At 42.6% G+C, this 17,126-nt stretch overlaps 1 protein-coding gene across 1 annotated transcript in view; it reads right to left on the bottom strand.

Annotated features, from left to right (window-relative positions):
- Window positions 1–17,126, bottom strand: part of STK32B (serine/threonine kinase 32B) — a 314,328-nt gene that overhangs the window by 12,658 nt on the left and 284,544 nt on the right. The window contains exon 10 of the mRNA XM_077280130.1: window positions 3,699–3,830. Coding sequence (XP_077136245.1) covers window positions 3,699–3,830 — 132 coding nt within the window. The remainder of the gene's footprint in view (window positions 1–3,698; window positions 3,831–17,126) is intronic.

Consider the following 17,126-nt stretch of genomic DNA (forward strand, 5'->3'; position numbering starts at 1 on the left):
GTTTCACAATCGCTTCTGCTTCCTATAGATTGATATTACTAAAGTTTAATGCACTATGATGGGCAAGTGTTCTCTTAATTTTTTAAGCAGTGTACACAAAAAAAGGAAAAAATAAGTGTAGGAAACAAGAAAAATCAGCTGAGCACAAAATGGATGTAACGTTACCTGCTAAGCCAGCACAGATGCAAAATGAAATTAAATAACCATCATGTGTAATGAGCGCGCCTCAACTCCCCCCAAATCAGGACTGAAAATTCCTGGCTATGGGCATTACTGTGGAAATGATGCAGAAAATAGCTCTCATGGAAAATGAACAGCCATGAGCTTGAGGTACAGATCACGTTCATCTGTATGGACAGATTGTGTGCAGCCCCCGGCACCGGGATGATTAGTCGCCACAAGTCTTAAATACATTTGACATTATTTCATCTCTCGAACCTTAATTTTATTCAAATTCTGAAAAGACTAATGGGCCCCAGCAGTAATTAACAACACTGCAATATTTTATTGTACACCTGCAGTAGGAATATGCTCTTTTTCAAATTACGCATAATCGTAGCGTTCCGCAAATAGAGCCGATGTATAAAACATGGATGTTGGTTCCCATCGAAGCCCGAACACAAGCTCTGTACAAAGCACCTGCAGAACATTTCACCAAAGAGACGAAGCGCCAGGTGATATCGGCTGATTTATAGCATTGGCCGCCAAAGCAAGGTAGATCACAGACATTGCAGCTCGGTTTAGTTTACTTCTTCTCTACACAAGGGAATTCTAGAAACGTATACCTGTGCATAGGGACTCGCTACAGTCCGAAACGCTTAATATTCCTTTATTCCCTTTTTTAATCGCACCTATTTTTTTATGAAAAAAATGGAAAATTGGAATTTTAATTTTCTTTGATGCTTGATTACAGTTTTTCTTTTTACGTTGAAGTTTAGAAACCATAACGTTGTTTTCACGTGTCAATAATACAGAGACTGTGCTTGTGTCGCTACACCTGACCCAACTGCTGGGTCTACTAACTTGGAGGATGTGCCGCTTATTGCAATACGACCACATTCCTTACACTGCGACCACAGTGCCGTGAAACCAATCTTAAGTATATAAAAGAGAAGATGATGCCAGACATTGGGAGTAAATTGCTTTGAAAAGTTGCTAAATTTTTTAGCAAATACTTTTTGACATTTTACATTAGTTTTGCAAAGCTCCATCAAGATTGGCAAAGCGCGGGGCGGGACATGGGTACGACGCCATTAGTCGCCTACTTCACGATGAGCTATGGCATTCCTTACAGAAGAAATTTTGGATTTGTGAAAAGGCGCACACCACTTGTCAGACTTCCACTGAAGTCACGACGACACAGCAGCGGATTATTTTCCCCTCTGCACTGTTGACGGGGTATGACTGTCAATGTCATGTTGATTAACAACTAGCTCCCTGCTGCCTAACTTCGGAAAGTTGGCTGTGAAACCGCATGATGTTGGCAGTCATGGCCCATCGATAGAGCATCCCAAAAGAGGAAGAGCTGCCTCTGCGTACCGTTGAGCATCTGACTCGCCGGCAGGAGTGGTAAATGCTACCAGTCTGTTTATTTTTAATCCCATGGTAAAAAAAACTGGTTAAACTGTTTAAGTGGCATGATCTTGCGCAGGAATTAATGTGGGCACCCATGATTGGGAGCTTCGATGGGTTATCAGGAAATCCGGGGTCCCGCAGAAGTCCCCCTACCTGTGGCTGTCATCTCTGTGATGGTGTTATTTTAAACTATAACTCATTCACCCAAAAACTTTGAAGGAAGAATAAAACAATTAAAGGTTCTTGGAAGAAAAGGAGGAAAAAATCAATACGCAAAACTGAAAAATAAATTGGGTAGGAAAGTACATCCCACTCCTTCCACATTTCTTGTGGAAAAAAAGGCAGTATGACTCATGTCTGTACATTTTCAGTGCATTTAAGGGGAAGCCATCATCAGAAAATGACCTATTGTTTAAATCAGATTTTTGTGCAACATGTTTTTCCCTTAAACTTTTGGCAATTTTTTTTTCAGATCATGATCTGTATTAAAAATAACAGTTGACACCTTTATACACAGCTGATAACAATGAATCAACCAATCACAATAGGTAATGTGATACCTGACCTGGCTTCCCCGCCCTTTTCATTGACCTGTTTACATAGGCTCATTGGATACTTCAATATAAAAGATAGGTTCGCGGTCTTGTAGGTATATACATATGTTGTTTCCTAAAACATTAGGAAGTTAGAGTCTAAAAAAGCCAGTGAAACTTGCAAGATTTCTAACTTTTATAGTTCGTACAGATTGTGATGAACACAAAAATACGAAAATAAAAAATATACAATTAACACAAAAAACATTAGATAATTTTCAGATGATGGCTTCCTTTAAAGAAATTGTATTTTTTTAATTGAAAATCCATTTCAGAATGATAGTAAAATACTTTATGAAATTTTAACTAAATCTCCGCCCATCTGGTCTGATTGACAGCTCCTCAGCATACCTCCTCCTTGTTGAGATCTCACATTAAATACAAGCTGCAGCTGTCAGTCAGACTGAGCGGGAGGAGAATTAATACATTTAGACTCATTACATTCTATAGCTGCATTAATAAAATGGCCATCTCAATATCTTATAAACTATTCAGAAATTGGATTTTCACATTAAATACATCAGTCTCATCAGGTCTAAGAAATCTATTTACTATTGTATACAGTTTGGTATTGAGACATCTGGTGACAAATCTGCTTTTAGGGAAGATTCTTGCTTGAATATTAAACCTGATTTGCTGGACATACATTATAAAACAGGAGGAACTGAGAAAAATCATAAATAGTTTAGTGGCAAAAGATTCTGTTTAACTCTTCATTTATTCATGTAAATCTCTTATAATTCTTTTATAAATGGGTGGTCCTAATCAATGATTTACATCTCTGTAAGCACTCCCATATGCCCACTGGACTCTTAAGCCTAAAATAAGCAAAGATTTACATTTATTACACTGAATCTTTCTCCTTAAAACTATATATCAATCTTCTCAGCTCCTATAGCTCTATAATATACTGCCTCTATATCGGACACAATGGGATTCATATGTAGATATTTGTGGCTATGTCATATAAAGCCAAGTCATGGATAAGACTTAGTTGAATTAATGCTCTTCATGTTGATTTTCTTGCAATTGTTGGTACAGAGAGGTTTATAGGAAAAAATAAATTTCATGTGAAAAAAATAAATAAAATATAAACATTTGCCAAGAATACAGCTATATAGGCAAACTGTCAAAATATTAATATAGCACATCATATATTTCCAGGTTGGGAACATAAGATTATTTTTCTGTTCACCCTATAAGTAAAGTACCTCCCCTTGAAAAAGCAATCAAACAAAACGCACGTCGGGGTGGAGTGCAGAGTCCATCAATGCGGATACACCATGGGTGAACTCTTGCCACTTATTCACCATACTATTACAACATTCATGTTTTATCCATGTGTATTATGGAATATTGATGTTCTCCCATCACTTTTTCCTACTTAATACACCACTGTATTATGAATGTTTCAATAAAAATGTATTTGAAAGATTTTCTGGTGGTTTGTGGATACTCCAGGAGTGGTGTTTTGGGGTTTAACTATATATATGTAAACTGTACAGACTTTTTCCAAAGAACCAGACTTACCAGAGGACAATTATCTTTGGCTGCCTCCCTCGACTTGTACTTGGCCAATCTCTTCTTTTTCTTATGGAGAGGTTTCGATTCTAGAATCATCTCTTCTAGCTCGAATGTTGGGTCACAGTTCAGTCTTCCTTTCTATCATATGAAGAAACAGATCGTTAAGGAGGTGATGATGGACGCCTTGCAGATCACATTCCCAAATTTACATTGAAGCTATGAATGACATCCAAGGACAACACAATCCAAGTCCCACCAAGTACTATGTCTACAGACTTCTGACTACAAGTCTACAATGAGTATTTCCGTAGACTGAAAATATAAAATAAAGAAATGTAATAGAAGGAGAAATGTAAAGCCAAGAACAAAAAAGACAGTCAGCGACAGTAGGTGGTTAATTGGCTTTTTGGCACAAATTGTCTCCCGCTACAGATTCTGTCCACAAAGTAGGTCACACTTTAAATTTCCTGTATGTCCACTCTCTAGTACCATTTTTTGTATTTTTATAGGCTCACATTTTTGCGCTGATAACTTTTTAAATCTATCTTTCTAGGGTTTGTGTATCAATGTATAGACAAATTTAAAAAGGAATCATCAGCAAGTCAAAACTGGATTTTTTTGTTCTTCTTTTTTCTTTATTCCCTCTGCTTCCATGAGCATGCTGATTTTTTTTTAAATCCGCTACACAGTTCCAGAGATATGGTGACTTTTAATTCAGCGCTAATTGTTATTGTCTTTTTTTTGGGTGGTGCTCAAGTGATTCACTAGGGGCGTGTTTTTAGTCTGTCCTGCATAATTCCCATGTGAAGCCACACCTCCTCGTAAAGACCATAAATATTAGCACTCAACAAAATGGCCAGAATCTCTGGAAACGTATAAGGCTACTTTCACACTAGCGTCGGGAACAACCCGTCGCTGCGCGTCGGGCCGACGTTCCCGACGCTAGTGTGGTCTCCGCCGCACAACGGGGGCAGCGGATGCATATTTCCCACGCATCCGCTGCCCCATTGTGATGTGCGGGGAAGTGCGGGGAGGTGGGGGCGGAGTTCCGACTGCGCATGCGCGGTCGGAAAAAGCGGACCGTCGGGAGCAAAAAACGTTACATGTAACGTTTTTTTCTCCCGACGGACCGCTACCATACGCCCAAACGCCGCCAAACGCATTCACCGTTTGGAAATGCGTCGCAAATGCGTCGCAAATGCGTCGCTAATGTTACTCTATGACGAAACAACGTATCCAGCAAAAACTTTTGCTGGATGCGGCGTTTCGCAAAAACGACGCATTTGCGACGTATTGCAGTTAACGCTAGTGTGAAACTAGCCTCAGGGATTTAAAACGAAAAAAACCCGAAACTGATATCATACTCAGTGGAGGAGAGGGAACAAAAGAGCAAAAACTGGACACTTTTGGTTAAGTGACAGGTCACCTTTAAAAGTGAACATTCTAAGTAACAGAACCCCTCCCCCAACAGGCTTCTTTTGAGCTAAAAAGACTCAAGAAAAAAAAGACATTTTTACTTTACTCAAAATTCATGAAAACTGTGTTCCATTTTGAAGAATGCAGGGCAAAAAATGGTCACAAATCAAAAATAAAAGTAAAAAAAAAGCCACTAAAGAGCCAGTATTTACATTTTTTCTATTCACAGCTGCAGTATAGTTTTACATTTCTACATAGTAACAACTGGCGGCTAATGGTATTTTTTTGGTGTCCGACTTCACTTCTTACATTTTAACTAGAGATGAGCAAAACAATTTAACGGGAATCGAATTTGTATTGAATTTTTAGGAATTTGTTGAATATAGCAAATTCGAACAATAAGCAATTTGATTTCAGCATATCGTCTAAAATAGCTGCTGCCATTTGACATGTTGAAGATTACTGTGAAGATCTGAGGTTGTGGGTTGTAATAGTCACCTAGGCAGGTAAACAATGCAACTTTTTTTTTTATTCTGTACGTCCATGGTCTTACAGTAACTCCGTGTAGATGGACAAAATACAATGCCTCCGTGACCACAAGATCCCAACCCGCTGCCGGTAGTTCCACTGCTCCATACCAGGTGATACCCACTGTCTCCCAATTTTTCGTTGGCCCACAGTTTTTGTATGCGGGGAAGACGGGTTTGCATTCCGGAGTCATGCTACATTCCAAGTAGGTAAAACTTAACATTTATTAGTCGTGTTACAAAGAACTCCGGAGGCCAATAGGACTAAAGTGCATGAGGTGGACTGGTACCAGGCCTACGTGATTCGGCTAAACGCCTTATTCATGGCATTATTATCTGACACAAAATATATCTATTTAAACCTTCCCTACACTCACTAGGCATAGCAGGGTGCATTAACCGACCTGGCAGAGACCCAGAACTGGATACCAGTGTGAATTAAAAGCAAAATATCAGACCCAAAATAAAATGTAAGATCATGGAAATACAAAAGTTGGGTGGAACAGAATAATTTTACGACTAGTGCATTCAATAAGGTAAACTACATATGTTGTATTGCAGTTTATAAAATTGTGTATCTGAAAACTTTGGTTGTTATATTTTGACAGAAAAGTCACAGGCTCTGCAGTGATTAACCCCAGGGAATATCCCTCATGGATAGAATCATTGGGTGAAAATCTTGTGGCTTGGTTGGACCACTACCTACAACATCTAGTACAGGATCTACCGAGCTATATCAAAGAAACAAAATATGTGATCTCGGTTTTTAACAGATTTATTTGGTCTGAACACTACAAATGGCTTTCCTGTGATGTAATAGCTCTATATATGTCTATCCCACATGAGGTGGCCCTATCTGGTTTTATCGTACCAGTACTTATACTATCGAAAGGAAGGAATTTTTATTATCATCTGTGAATTTCCTCCTCAAACATATTTTTTTTAGTTTTGATAATCTTTTTTTTTTTTTTTTTAACCAAAAAGAGGAGTTGGGTTTATAGCCTAAGGGCTTGTTCACATGCTGCATATTTGCAGCATTTTCCGCTCATTTTTACCTTAGAAAAAACGCAGAGTTTTACAGTACCAGCAAAGTGAATGAGATTTCTGAAATCTCGTGCACACGCTGCTTATTTCTTTGCAAATTTAAGCCATCAAAGCATTTTTTTCTTTAAATTTGCAGCAAGTCTATTCTTTCAGCGTATACTTTGCTGTTAATTCACACTGGTATCCAGTTCTATGTTTCTGACTGGTTGATTAATTCACTCTGACACACCCACTGAGTATAGGGATGATTGATTTTGTGTCAGATACTCAGACCATGCACTTCAGTCCTATTGCCCTCCAGAGTCCTTTTTAACATAACTAATAAATGTTAAATTTTACCTACTAGAAATTCAACCTGACACTGGAATGCAAACCCGTCTTTCCACCATGATTTACTGCAGCTGCTCTGACTTGATCAGTGTGTGGCTTCCAGGACTCCAGCATACATCACACCCAAACTGGTGAGCTGACAACCACATGTTCTTTCCACAGCTTTTGTACCTCCCACCAGTATAGTCTATAGTCACAGTCCATGTTCCTCCACATGACGGATACCATGACCGTAGAATATGTATCCTGCTCCAGCCAGCAACTACATATAGTACAGTATCAGCAAGTACACAAGATGGTGCAAATAAGCTCACCAATGATTAGAACCTCTGGAACTTCGGGGCATCCATTGCCAACTACCTCAACCAGTAGTACCCCGCTTTTGGTGGGCACTCACAAATAGGAGGTAGCGGCAAGCTTAGGAGGCTGACAGAGCACAGTGAGGTATATCACCAGATGACCTGAGTGTCCCAACCTGGCTTCTACAAATGTCTTTGTGGGTTCAGTGATGGTCATGGGAGCAGATCTGTATTCCACTAGATGGAGCCATGGTTTCCTTGGGTTGCTCCTGAAGCGTCCCTCTGTAGAGGGACTCAGAGACTTTATACCCACAGCTCCCATTCAGGACATTCTTCCACAGGTTTGGGGAAATGTGGGGGAAGGTAATCTTTATTTGTCCAATTGTTCAAATAACCTGCATATTTGTCGTTTTGTCCTAAATTAAGTAGATTTGTAACTGCAAGGGGGTGATGAAATACGTAATCAGCAGGCATTCAAAAATTCACAGACAACAATAGTCAATGTACAGGCTCATTCAAAACAATGACTCAATTAAGGCCTCTTGACACAATAACAAGAGTAATAGAATGCTTGCATTGCATGATTAAGAAACCTCATGTCTGGCTTTACATATACTGTACATAAGATGCAGCCTGCACATCTTCCTCAGCTTACCTTCACTGAATGGAAACATTGATTCCAGAGACTGAACACTATCCAGAAGAGATTTGTGCACCTTAAACTGACGAGTAAGCAAATCTCCAATAAAACACAACAATAAGATCGACTAGTGCTCCGTCCTAGAAAAAGTCCACATCCCTTTGAGCTGTGGACTCCGCTCTATGTCCATTGGTCCAATAGTCTTTAGCCCATGGATCACTCCTCAGACACCTCCCGCAGCAATTCAATCCAGGGGTGGATATATCATTGGTGCAACCTGAGAAAGGAGATTTACTGTACATGTGAGACTGGAGAGTGACTGTCTCTGTGAGGCAGGAGAGTCACTGTGTCTGTGAGGCAGGAGAGTCACTGTGTCTGTGAGGCAGGAGAGACACTGTGTCTGTGAAGTAAGATAGTAACTGTTTAAGTGTCACGCTGTGATGGTCTTCAGTAAGTAAGGGGTTCAGAAAGTAAGACTCAATCTGTCCCTGGAACTGGGACTCTAACTATCCTTGTCCCGGGGGTACTCTTCAAGGTAGAGAGGCCTGAGTCTCCAACCTTACTATGCTACTGTTAACCCCTGATCTGTCTCCTCCCCCACCCCATGAGGCATGGTATAGAAATGTAAGTTAAATAAGACACAAAAACAAAACAGGGAAAACAGGAAACCTCTATGATACAAAGGCACTGACCAACAATATGGAGGAGTATAGGGACAGTGAGGAATAAACTACCGTATTTTTCCGACCGTAAGACGTACTTTTTTTCCTCCAAATTTGGGAGGAAAGCGTGGGTGCGTCTTATGGTAGGGATGTAGCATGTGGGGAGGGGGGCAGCAGCGAGTGGGATCGCACTATCCCACTTCAGGAGGCAGAAAAATGTCCCCGCTGCCCGGAATCAGTGCTGGGGAAACCATGTTGTCCCGATGATTAAGTGCAGTGAATATTCATTAGCTGCTTCTGCAGCGCCCCAGAGTCCTGGTCGTTGCAGTACTGATGCTCCGCCGCTAAGGGGGGCTATGGTACGTCTGATGGCACTGAAGGAGTTCTTCGGACCAGGTATCACAGTCACCAATACACTTCACAGTCTGGCCTCCAGGGGGAGCTAAGGGTTCTATGTATTAGGCCACTCCTCACAATCTGGTAAAACTGGGGGTTAGGCAGAAAGTTAGTCAGAAGCTGACTGGGAATCGAACAGGCAACATCCTGTGGCAGAGGGTGTTGCGGGGAGAGACTCAGGGGGGTCCCTGTCAGGGGTGGGATCCTGACAGAGGCCTAGCGAACAGAGAGAACGTTACGGGACCGCGCCTGCACCTGATCGCGGCGGTACCCTAAGAAAGGACAAGAAGCGAGGTTCATTGTGCTGAGTGAGAAACGAGATCAACGCAACAAGGAGAAATACCAGTAGGAGTCGTGCTGTAAGACGAGGCAACATCCTACTGAGGCGCGTAGCCGGTGGCCGGAACGCCGAGGAAGTACTAGGCTCCAAGCAATACTTCAAACCTACGGCAGGACAGTCAGCTATAGGCGTGCTGTCTCACACAAATCACCTACGAAGACACAGGGGGCAACAATAGGAGAGGGGCGACGCTAGGGTCCCGGAAGAACTCCGAGCCTACCCGTCATACGGGTGCGGTCCTAGCCATATCATCTGGGGGACGAAGCAGAACATCATAATCGAGTTGTGAGGGAACTTCAGAAACAGACACAACAGTTGTGGGGACTATCCCGTAAGCACAGCAGGGGAGGACTACAACACACAAGTGCTAGAAGGTAGGCACAGATTTCCACCTGCAAAGGGAACTCTGGAGGTGCCATCGGACCGGCCGGACTTGCGCAGCCCGGTTAACCGTATTCCGGATTGAGGATCCTGAGACCTTCAGTAAAGAGGTAAAGAGACTGCAACCTGGGGTCCTCGTTATTTACTGCGACCTGCACCGCACCACCACAACATCATCACCATTCCCTCCACCTTTATTGTACGCCCCTCAGCAGGGTCACGGACCGGGTCTAGCCACCGTGACAACCCCAGAACAGAGACTCAGAGGCCCGGTTACCGGGTACCCCTCGGCCCTGCGGCAGTGGGGGCGCTACACTTCCCCCTCCACCTATCAGCTGAGCAGTGAGCCAGGAGCAGCAAATGAATACTGCACTTAAGCAGGGACACACATGGTTTCCTCAGCGCTGATTCCTGCAGCAGCTGGGGAGATCTGTGTGTCCAGGGGAGGAGGAGGCAGCAGCAGCAGGGGCCAGGGGAGAGGAGATCACTGCACACCTGCCTGGGCTGGACGCTGAGTGCTGTGCACAAGGAGGACCTGTGTGATGTCAGAAGTGGGCGGGCTGGAGCATCACATGGCAGCTCAGAGACCTCCCTCTTCTTGACATCATCACAGGTCCTTCAGACTCCCCACTAGAATCTGCAGGCTTCCTCTTATAACCTGTGCTGTGGAAAGGCAACAAGAGGGAGGGCTCTGTGTGTGCAGTCATGGGATGCTTTTACCTCACCACAGTGGCTGGCTGGCTGCCACAATTAAGAGGTTAGTCTTTATAAAACACAATAAAGCACTCTGCCACTCCTTTGGTGAACCATAACTTGCAGCATGCCATAGGATCTGCAGGACATGCTGGGAGTTATAGTTCTCCCATGGGATTTTAAAGCAGCACTCCAGTGTTATTTTGCAGTGCTGGAGTGGTGCTTTCAATATATGCCCTGTGCCCCCATTCTTATACTCACCCTTCAGCATCTTCATATAGTACTTCACAGACACCACACTGGTCCCGCAACTTCCAACATAAAAACATACTATTATATATAATAACACCACATATAATAGTATGTTATTTATGTTATTAAATATTTTACCACATTTTTTTGCTTCAAATATTTTTTTCCCTATTTTCCACCTCTACAACCTGGGTGCGCCTTATAGTCCGGTGCGTCTTATAGTCCGAAAAATACGGTAAATGGGAACAGGGAATAGGCGATAAACACTACAGAAAACCACAGAAGACTACTACAACAACTCCACTCTAACCACTTAGCTTTAGCACGCAGCACAGGAAGCAAATCTTTAACCGGCAGGGACAAGAAGGTCTGACCAGTTTGTATAGGAAGAGATCAAGACTAGATCAAAAGAAGCTGAAATGCAGCTGCAGGTTTCTGACCAGCTTAGCATTAAGCTGGCTTAGCGTTAACCTCTTTAGCACCAGAGGAAACTAAATTAATTTAATATGGGACACAAATCCCACCATCTCTAAAGAAGACCTGTGGTTCATTACCCAACATGACCGTTTAACTCCAGGTCTTCCAGGGGGACACCCTTGTGACAATATGTGAGGCAGGAGCGTCACTGTCTGTGAGGCAGGGCCAGTGAGGGTCATATAGCTAGCAGCTGGTTATAGTAATGCAGCAATTCAATCCAGGGGTGGACATATCATTGGTGTAACCTGTGCAGGGCCACGTCTACCTCCACATCACTTGAAATTGTGCATTGTAATAAGCTGATGGACTGCAAAATGACCATATAGTGTTCTTACACAGGGGCCATCTTTTGTATGTGTTCGCCACCGATTCAGTCATACATGCAAATCTTTTCAGGGCTTTTCACTGTGAATTACATTTCCTGGCAAAATTATGCGAAACTGGCACAATTCAAATTTAAATTTTTTATTTCAACTTATAATACTTTTTCTACTGTTGTAGGGCATACTGTTATGTGGTAAATAGCGGTGAAAAACGGAAATGTAGTAGGAAATGATGTATCGTGTAACTGAACCAAAGCTGAACAATTATCTATAGAATTTAATTTTGCTATCATGTACAACAGAGGATTTCTCTTTCCGTCATAGATGACAATGGAAATCTGTCGGTACGGAGAAGAATTGGAAATTTTCTCTTTGGCCCATAGGGTTATACTTATATTGTCAGCAGGGCCGTATTTAGAGTTTCTGCTGCTCTAGGCACTTTTAGTGCTGCCTCCCCCATTGGTGAGTATGACACTATCGCCAGTGACTTTGGCAAGAATCGCTGTTGTGAAAATAGCCTTTTGCAGCAGATCGGGCAGTTTTTTCGCATCTGCCGCGTAACAGATCACTTACGGCAACACTGCGTTTGGCTTAATTCATTCCCTATGGGATTTGTGGCACTTGCTGTGATCTGGCAAATGCGGTACCATACCTCCCAACTCTTGAAGGGAAAGAGGTATAACGTTTGCGGCGCACTACGTGCGCCGCGGCAAATTTTAGGCCACGCCTCTGACCACACCCATTTCACAACTAGTCACACCTATATCCAAGTCCCAACCACACCCATTTTGCACTGCTGATCACACTGTTTCATATATAATAATTATATCCAAAAAAATATGGCCACACAATGCTCCATATTGTATAATGGCCACACATGATGCTCCATACTGTATAATGACCCCACATGATGTTCAATACTGTATAATGGCCCCACATGATGCTCAATACTGTATAATTGCCACACATGATGCTCAATACTGTATAATGGCCACACACGATGCTCCATACTTTATAATGGCCACACATGATGCTCCATACTGTATAATGGCCACACAGTGCTCCATATTGTATAATGGCCACACATGATGCTCCATACTGTATGACCCCACATGATGTTCAATACTGTATAATGGCCCCACATGATGCTCAATACTGTATAATGACCGCACATGATGCTCCATACTGTATAATGACCACACAGTGCTCCATACTGTATAATGACCACACATGATGCTCCATACTGTATAATGTCCACACATGATGCTCCATACTGTATAATGGCCACACAGTGCTCCATACTGTATAATGACCCCACATGATGTTCAATACTGTATAATGGCCCCACATGATGCTCAATACTGTATAATGGCCACACATGATGCTCCATACTGTATAATGGCCACACAGTGCTCCATACTGTATAATGACCACACATGATGCTCCATACTGTATAATGACCCCACAAGATGTTCAATACTGTATAATGGCCCCACATGATGCTCAATACTGTATAATGACCGCACATGATGCCCCATACTGTATAATGACCACACAGTGCTCCATACTGTATAATGACCACACATGATGCTCCATACTGTATAATGGCCACACATGATGCTCCATACTGTATAATGGCCACACAGTGCTCCATACTGTATAATGACCCCACATGATGTTCAATACTGTATAATGGCCCCACATGATGCCCAATACTGTATAATGGCCACACATGATGCTCCATACTGTATAATGGCCACACAGTGCTCCATACTGTATAATGACCACACATGATGCTCCATTCTGTATAATGGCCACACATGATGCTCCATACTGTATAATGGCCACACAGTGCTCCATACTGTATAATGACCCCACATGATGTTCAATACTGTATAATGGCCCCACATGATGCTCAATACTGTATAATGTCCACACATGATGCTCCATACTGTATAATGGCCACACAGTGCTCCATACTGTATAATGGCCACACATGATGCTCCATACTGTATAATGGCCACACATGATGCTCCATACTGTATAATGACCCCACATGATGTTCAATACTGTATAATGACCCCATATGATGCTCAATAGTGTATAAAGCCCCCCTCCCATCTTGTATGCATGGCTCATCTTCCTCCCATCCCATATGCATGGCTCATATCCCCCCGCGTATGCATGGCTCATAATTCCCCCCCTGTATGCATGGCTCATATCCCCCTATGCATGGCTCATAATTCCCCCCACCTCCTGTATGCATGGCTCATATTTCCCCCCCTGTATGCATGGCTCATATCCACCCCCCCGCCCCCCTGTATGCATGGCTCATAACCCCCCCACCTCTTGTATGCATGACCCCCCAGTATGCATGGCTGATCACTGCACCCCCCCTCCGCTCTCCGCTCCTTCTCCCATGGCTCGGGCGGCTTACCGTCCTCCTTCATCCCACCTGTCCCTCATACTCACCTGTCAGCTGTCTCACACCGAGCGGGCGCGCCGACATCCCTCATGCTCTGTCCCGACTCCCGGCGCACAGGCGCAGGCTCGCAGCACCTTCTTCCTGTGTGAGCGGTCACGTGATACCGCTCATTAAGGCTCATGAATATGCGCATATTCGTGAGCCTTAATGAGCGGTACCACGTGACCGCTCACTCAGGACACGCTACAGAAGCTGAGACCAGGCATCGCTGGAGCAGGGTGAGTATCATCTTCAAGGAGGGCGGGGGGAGGCGGGGGGGCGGCGGTCGGAGGGTGTGTGGGCGGCTGGGCCCGGGTGGGGCGGGCGGGGGTTGGGGCAGTCGGGAGGTAAAAAAAAACAAAAAACCTTGCTCACTTGCTCAGGTGCCGCCCTCCGCATCGTCCCCGCGCTAGGCACGTGCCCTCGAGTGCCTAGTGGCAAATACGGCCCTGATTGTCAGACAATTCATTAATTGCGACATAGAAAATCAGTATGATGGCAATTGATCAGCAAACATAATGCCTGGTTCCTTTTGAAGAAAGGTGGGCTCTCACTACGAAAATTGCATAGGTTCGCGTACTGCACACCCACGCGTTATCATTGTGTTTTACAAGTATAATAAAACTTGTGCAAAAATAAAAGAAAGTTGACTTTCCCATATTAGCTGTAAAGACATTTAATGACTCCAGGGTGATAAAACAACAGTGCGTGCCAACCTTGTGGAGACTTACAGAAAACTTTTGACCTCTTTCATTGCCAAAAAAGGATATATAGCAAAATATTGAGATGAACTTTTGTTAATGACCAAAGTCAATTACGGGCCTCTCTCATCTTTTTAAGTGGGAGAACTTGAACAATTGGCCGCTGACTAAATACTTTTTTCCCCATTATACACAGTATATATATATATATATATATATATATATATATATATATATATATATATATATATATATATACACACACATATACATATACTGTATATATAAAATTATGAATATATATGTTCAATATGTACAGGTATATATACAAGAACTGTATATATAGTCCTGAACATTATGACTAAGGTTGAGATTATTTTAAAAATTTTAATATAAAATAATAATAATGCATATATTTTATTTTTTTTTCAAATATTCTGAACCATAGTCATAAAATTCAGGTATATATATATTAGTATCAGGATGATGGTCCGTGGCTACACCTCGACACGCGTTTCACTGCCTCTGCAGTTTCGTCAGGAGGTAGGAGGTAGCTACCTCCTGACAAAACTGCAGGGGCGGTGAGACGCGCGTCGAGGTGTAGCCACAGACCATCATCCTGATACTAATATGGCCGCAGGTAATTGATTCATCTCTGCTATATATAGTATGACTAATATGTCGTGCCATTAGGCAGTGTATTGTTTCCTATATAGCCCTTTTATGGGCAATAAGTATTTAAGATTGGTTTTTCATGCATTACAGATGTATTAGTGATATATAATCTGCGGACATGCATGCTGGTACTTAGCAACATTTAATTATAAGACCAGCAAGTATATACAGATAACTATCTTAGTAGATTCCTGTATCAGGATGAATAGGTCATAGATCTCTATTTTTGATGTTGTTGCTATTATGATTGTCCATGAGTATCAGGGAATGTGCACCCCTGTTACGTATTATATGTGATAGTATGTTTTGTAAAGGAATTTTGTTTATTAAATTTTTGGTATTTTTCTTGGAATATCTATAATAAAGTAATCTTTATATTTTATAATTCTGATCGTGTTGCTACTTCATTTTGCTGTATTGGTTATAACCTTCTGCTTTGATGACTGCTTTGCACACTCTTGGCATTCTCTTGATGAGCTTCAAGAGGTAGTCAACGGGATTGACTACTACTGAAGGAGTTCCCAGAGATGCTTAGCACTTGTTGGCCCTTTTGCCTTCACTCTGCGGTCCAGCTTACCCCAAACCATCTCGATTGGGTTCAGGTCTGGTGACTGTGGAGGCCAGGTCATCTGGCGTAGCACCCCATCACTCTCCTTCTTGGTCAAATAGCCCTTACACAGCCTGGAGGTGTGTTTGGGGTCATTGTCGTGTTGAAAAATAAATGATGGTCCAACTAAACGCAAACCGGATGGAATAGCATGTCGCTGCAGGATGCTGTGGCAGCCATGCTGGTTCAGTATGCCTTCAATTTTGAATAAATCCCCAACAGTGTCACCAGCAAAGCATCCCCACACCATCACACCTCCTCCTCCATGCTTCACGGTGGGAACCAGGCATGTAGAGTCCATCCGTTCACCTTTTCTGCACCGCACAAAGACACGGTGGTTGGAACCAAAGATCTCAAATTTTGACTCATCAGACCAAAGCACAGATTTCCACTGGTCTGATGTCCATTCCTTGTGTTCTTTAGCCCAAACAAGTCTCTTCTGCTTGTTGCCTGTCCTTAGCAGTGGTTTCCTAGCAGCTATTTTACCATGAAGGCCTGCTGCACAAAGACTCCTCTTAACAGTTGTTGTAGAGATGTGTCTGCTGCTAGAACTCTGTGTGGCATTGACCTGGTCTCTAATCTGAGCTGCTGTTAACCTGCGATTTCTGAGGCTGGTGACTTGGATAAACGTATCCTCAGAAGCAGAGGTGACTCTTGGTCTTCCTTTCCTGGGGCGGTCCTCATGTGAGCCAGTTTCTTTGTAGCGCTTGATGGTTTTTGCCACTGCACTTGGGGACACTTTCAAAGTTTTCCCAATTTTTCGGACTGACTGACCTTCATTTCTTAAATTAATGATGGCCACTCGTTTTCTTTACTTAGCTGCTTTTTTCTTGCCATAAAACAAATTCTCACAGTCTATTCAGTAGGACTATCAGCTGTGTATCCACCAGACTTCTGCACAACACAACTGATGGTCCCAACCCCATTTATAAGACAAGAAATCCCACTTATTAAACCTGACAGGACACACCTGAGAAGTGAAAACCATTCCCGGTGACTACCTCTTGAAGCTCATCAAGAGAATGCCAAGAGTGTGCAAAGCAGTCATCAAAGCAAAAGGTGGCTACTTTGAAGAACCTAGAATATAAGACATATTTTCAGTTTCACACTTTTTTGTTAAGTATATAATTCCACATGTGTTAATTCATAGTTTTGATGCTTTCAGTGTGAATGTACAATTTTCATAGTCATGAAAATACAGAAAAAT

Source organism: Ranitomeya variabilis, chromosome 1 (assembly GCF_051348905.1).
Source record: "Ranitomeya variabilis isolate aRanVar5 chromosome 1, aRanVar5.hap1, whole genome shotgun sequence".
NCBI classification, from domain to species: Eukaryota; Metazoa; Chordata; class Amphibia; order Anura; family Dendrobatidae; genus Ranitomeya; species Ranitomeya variabilis.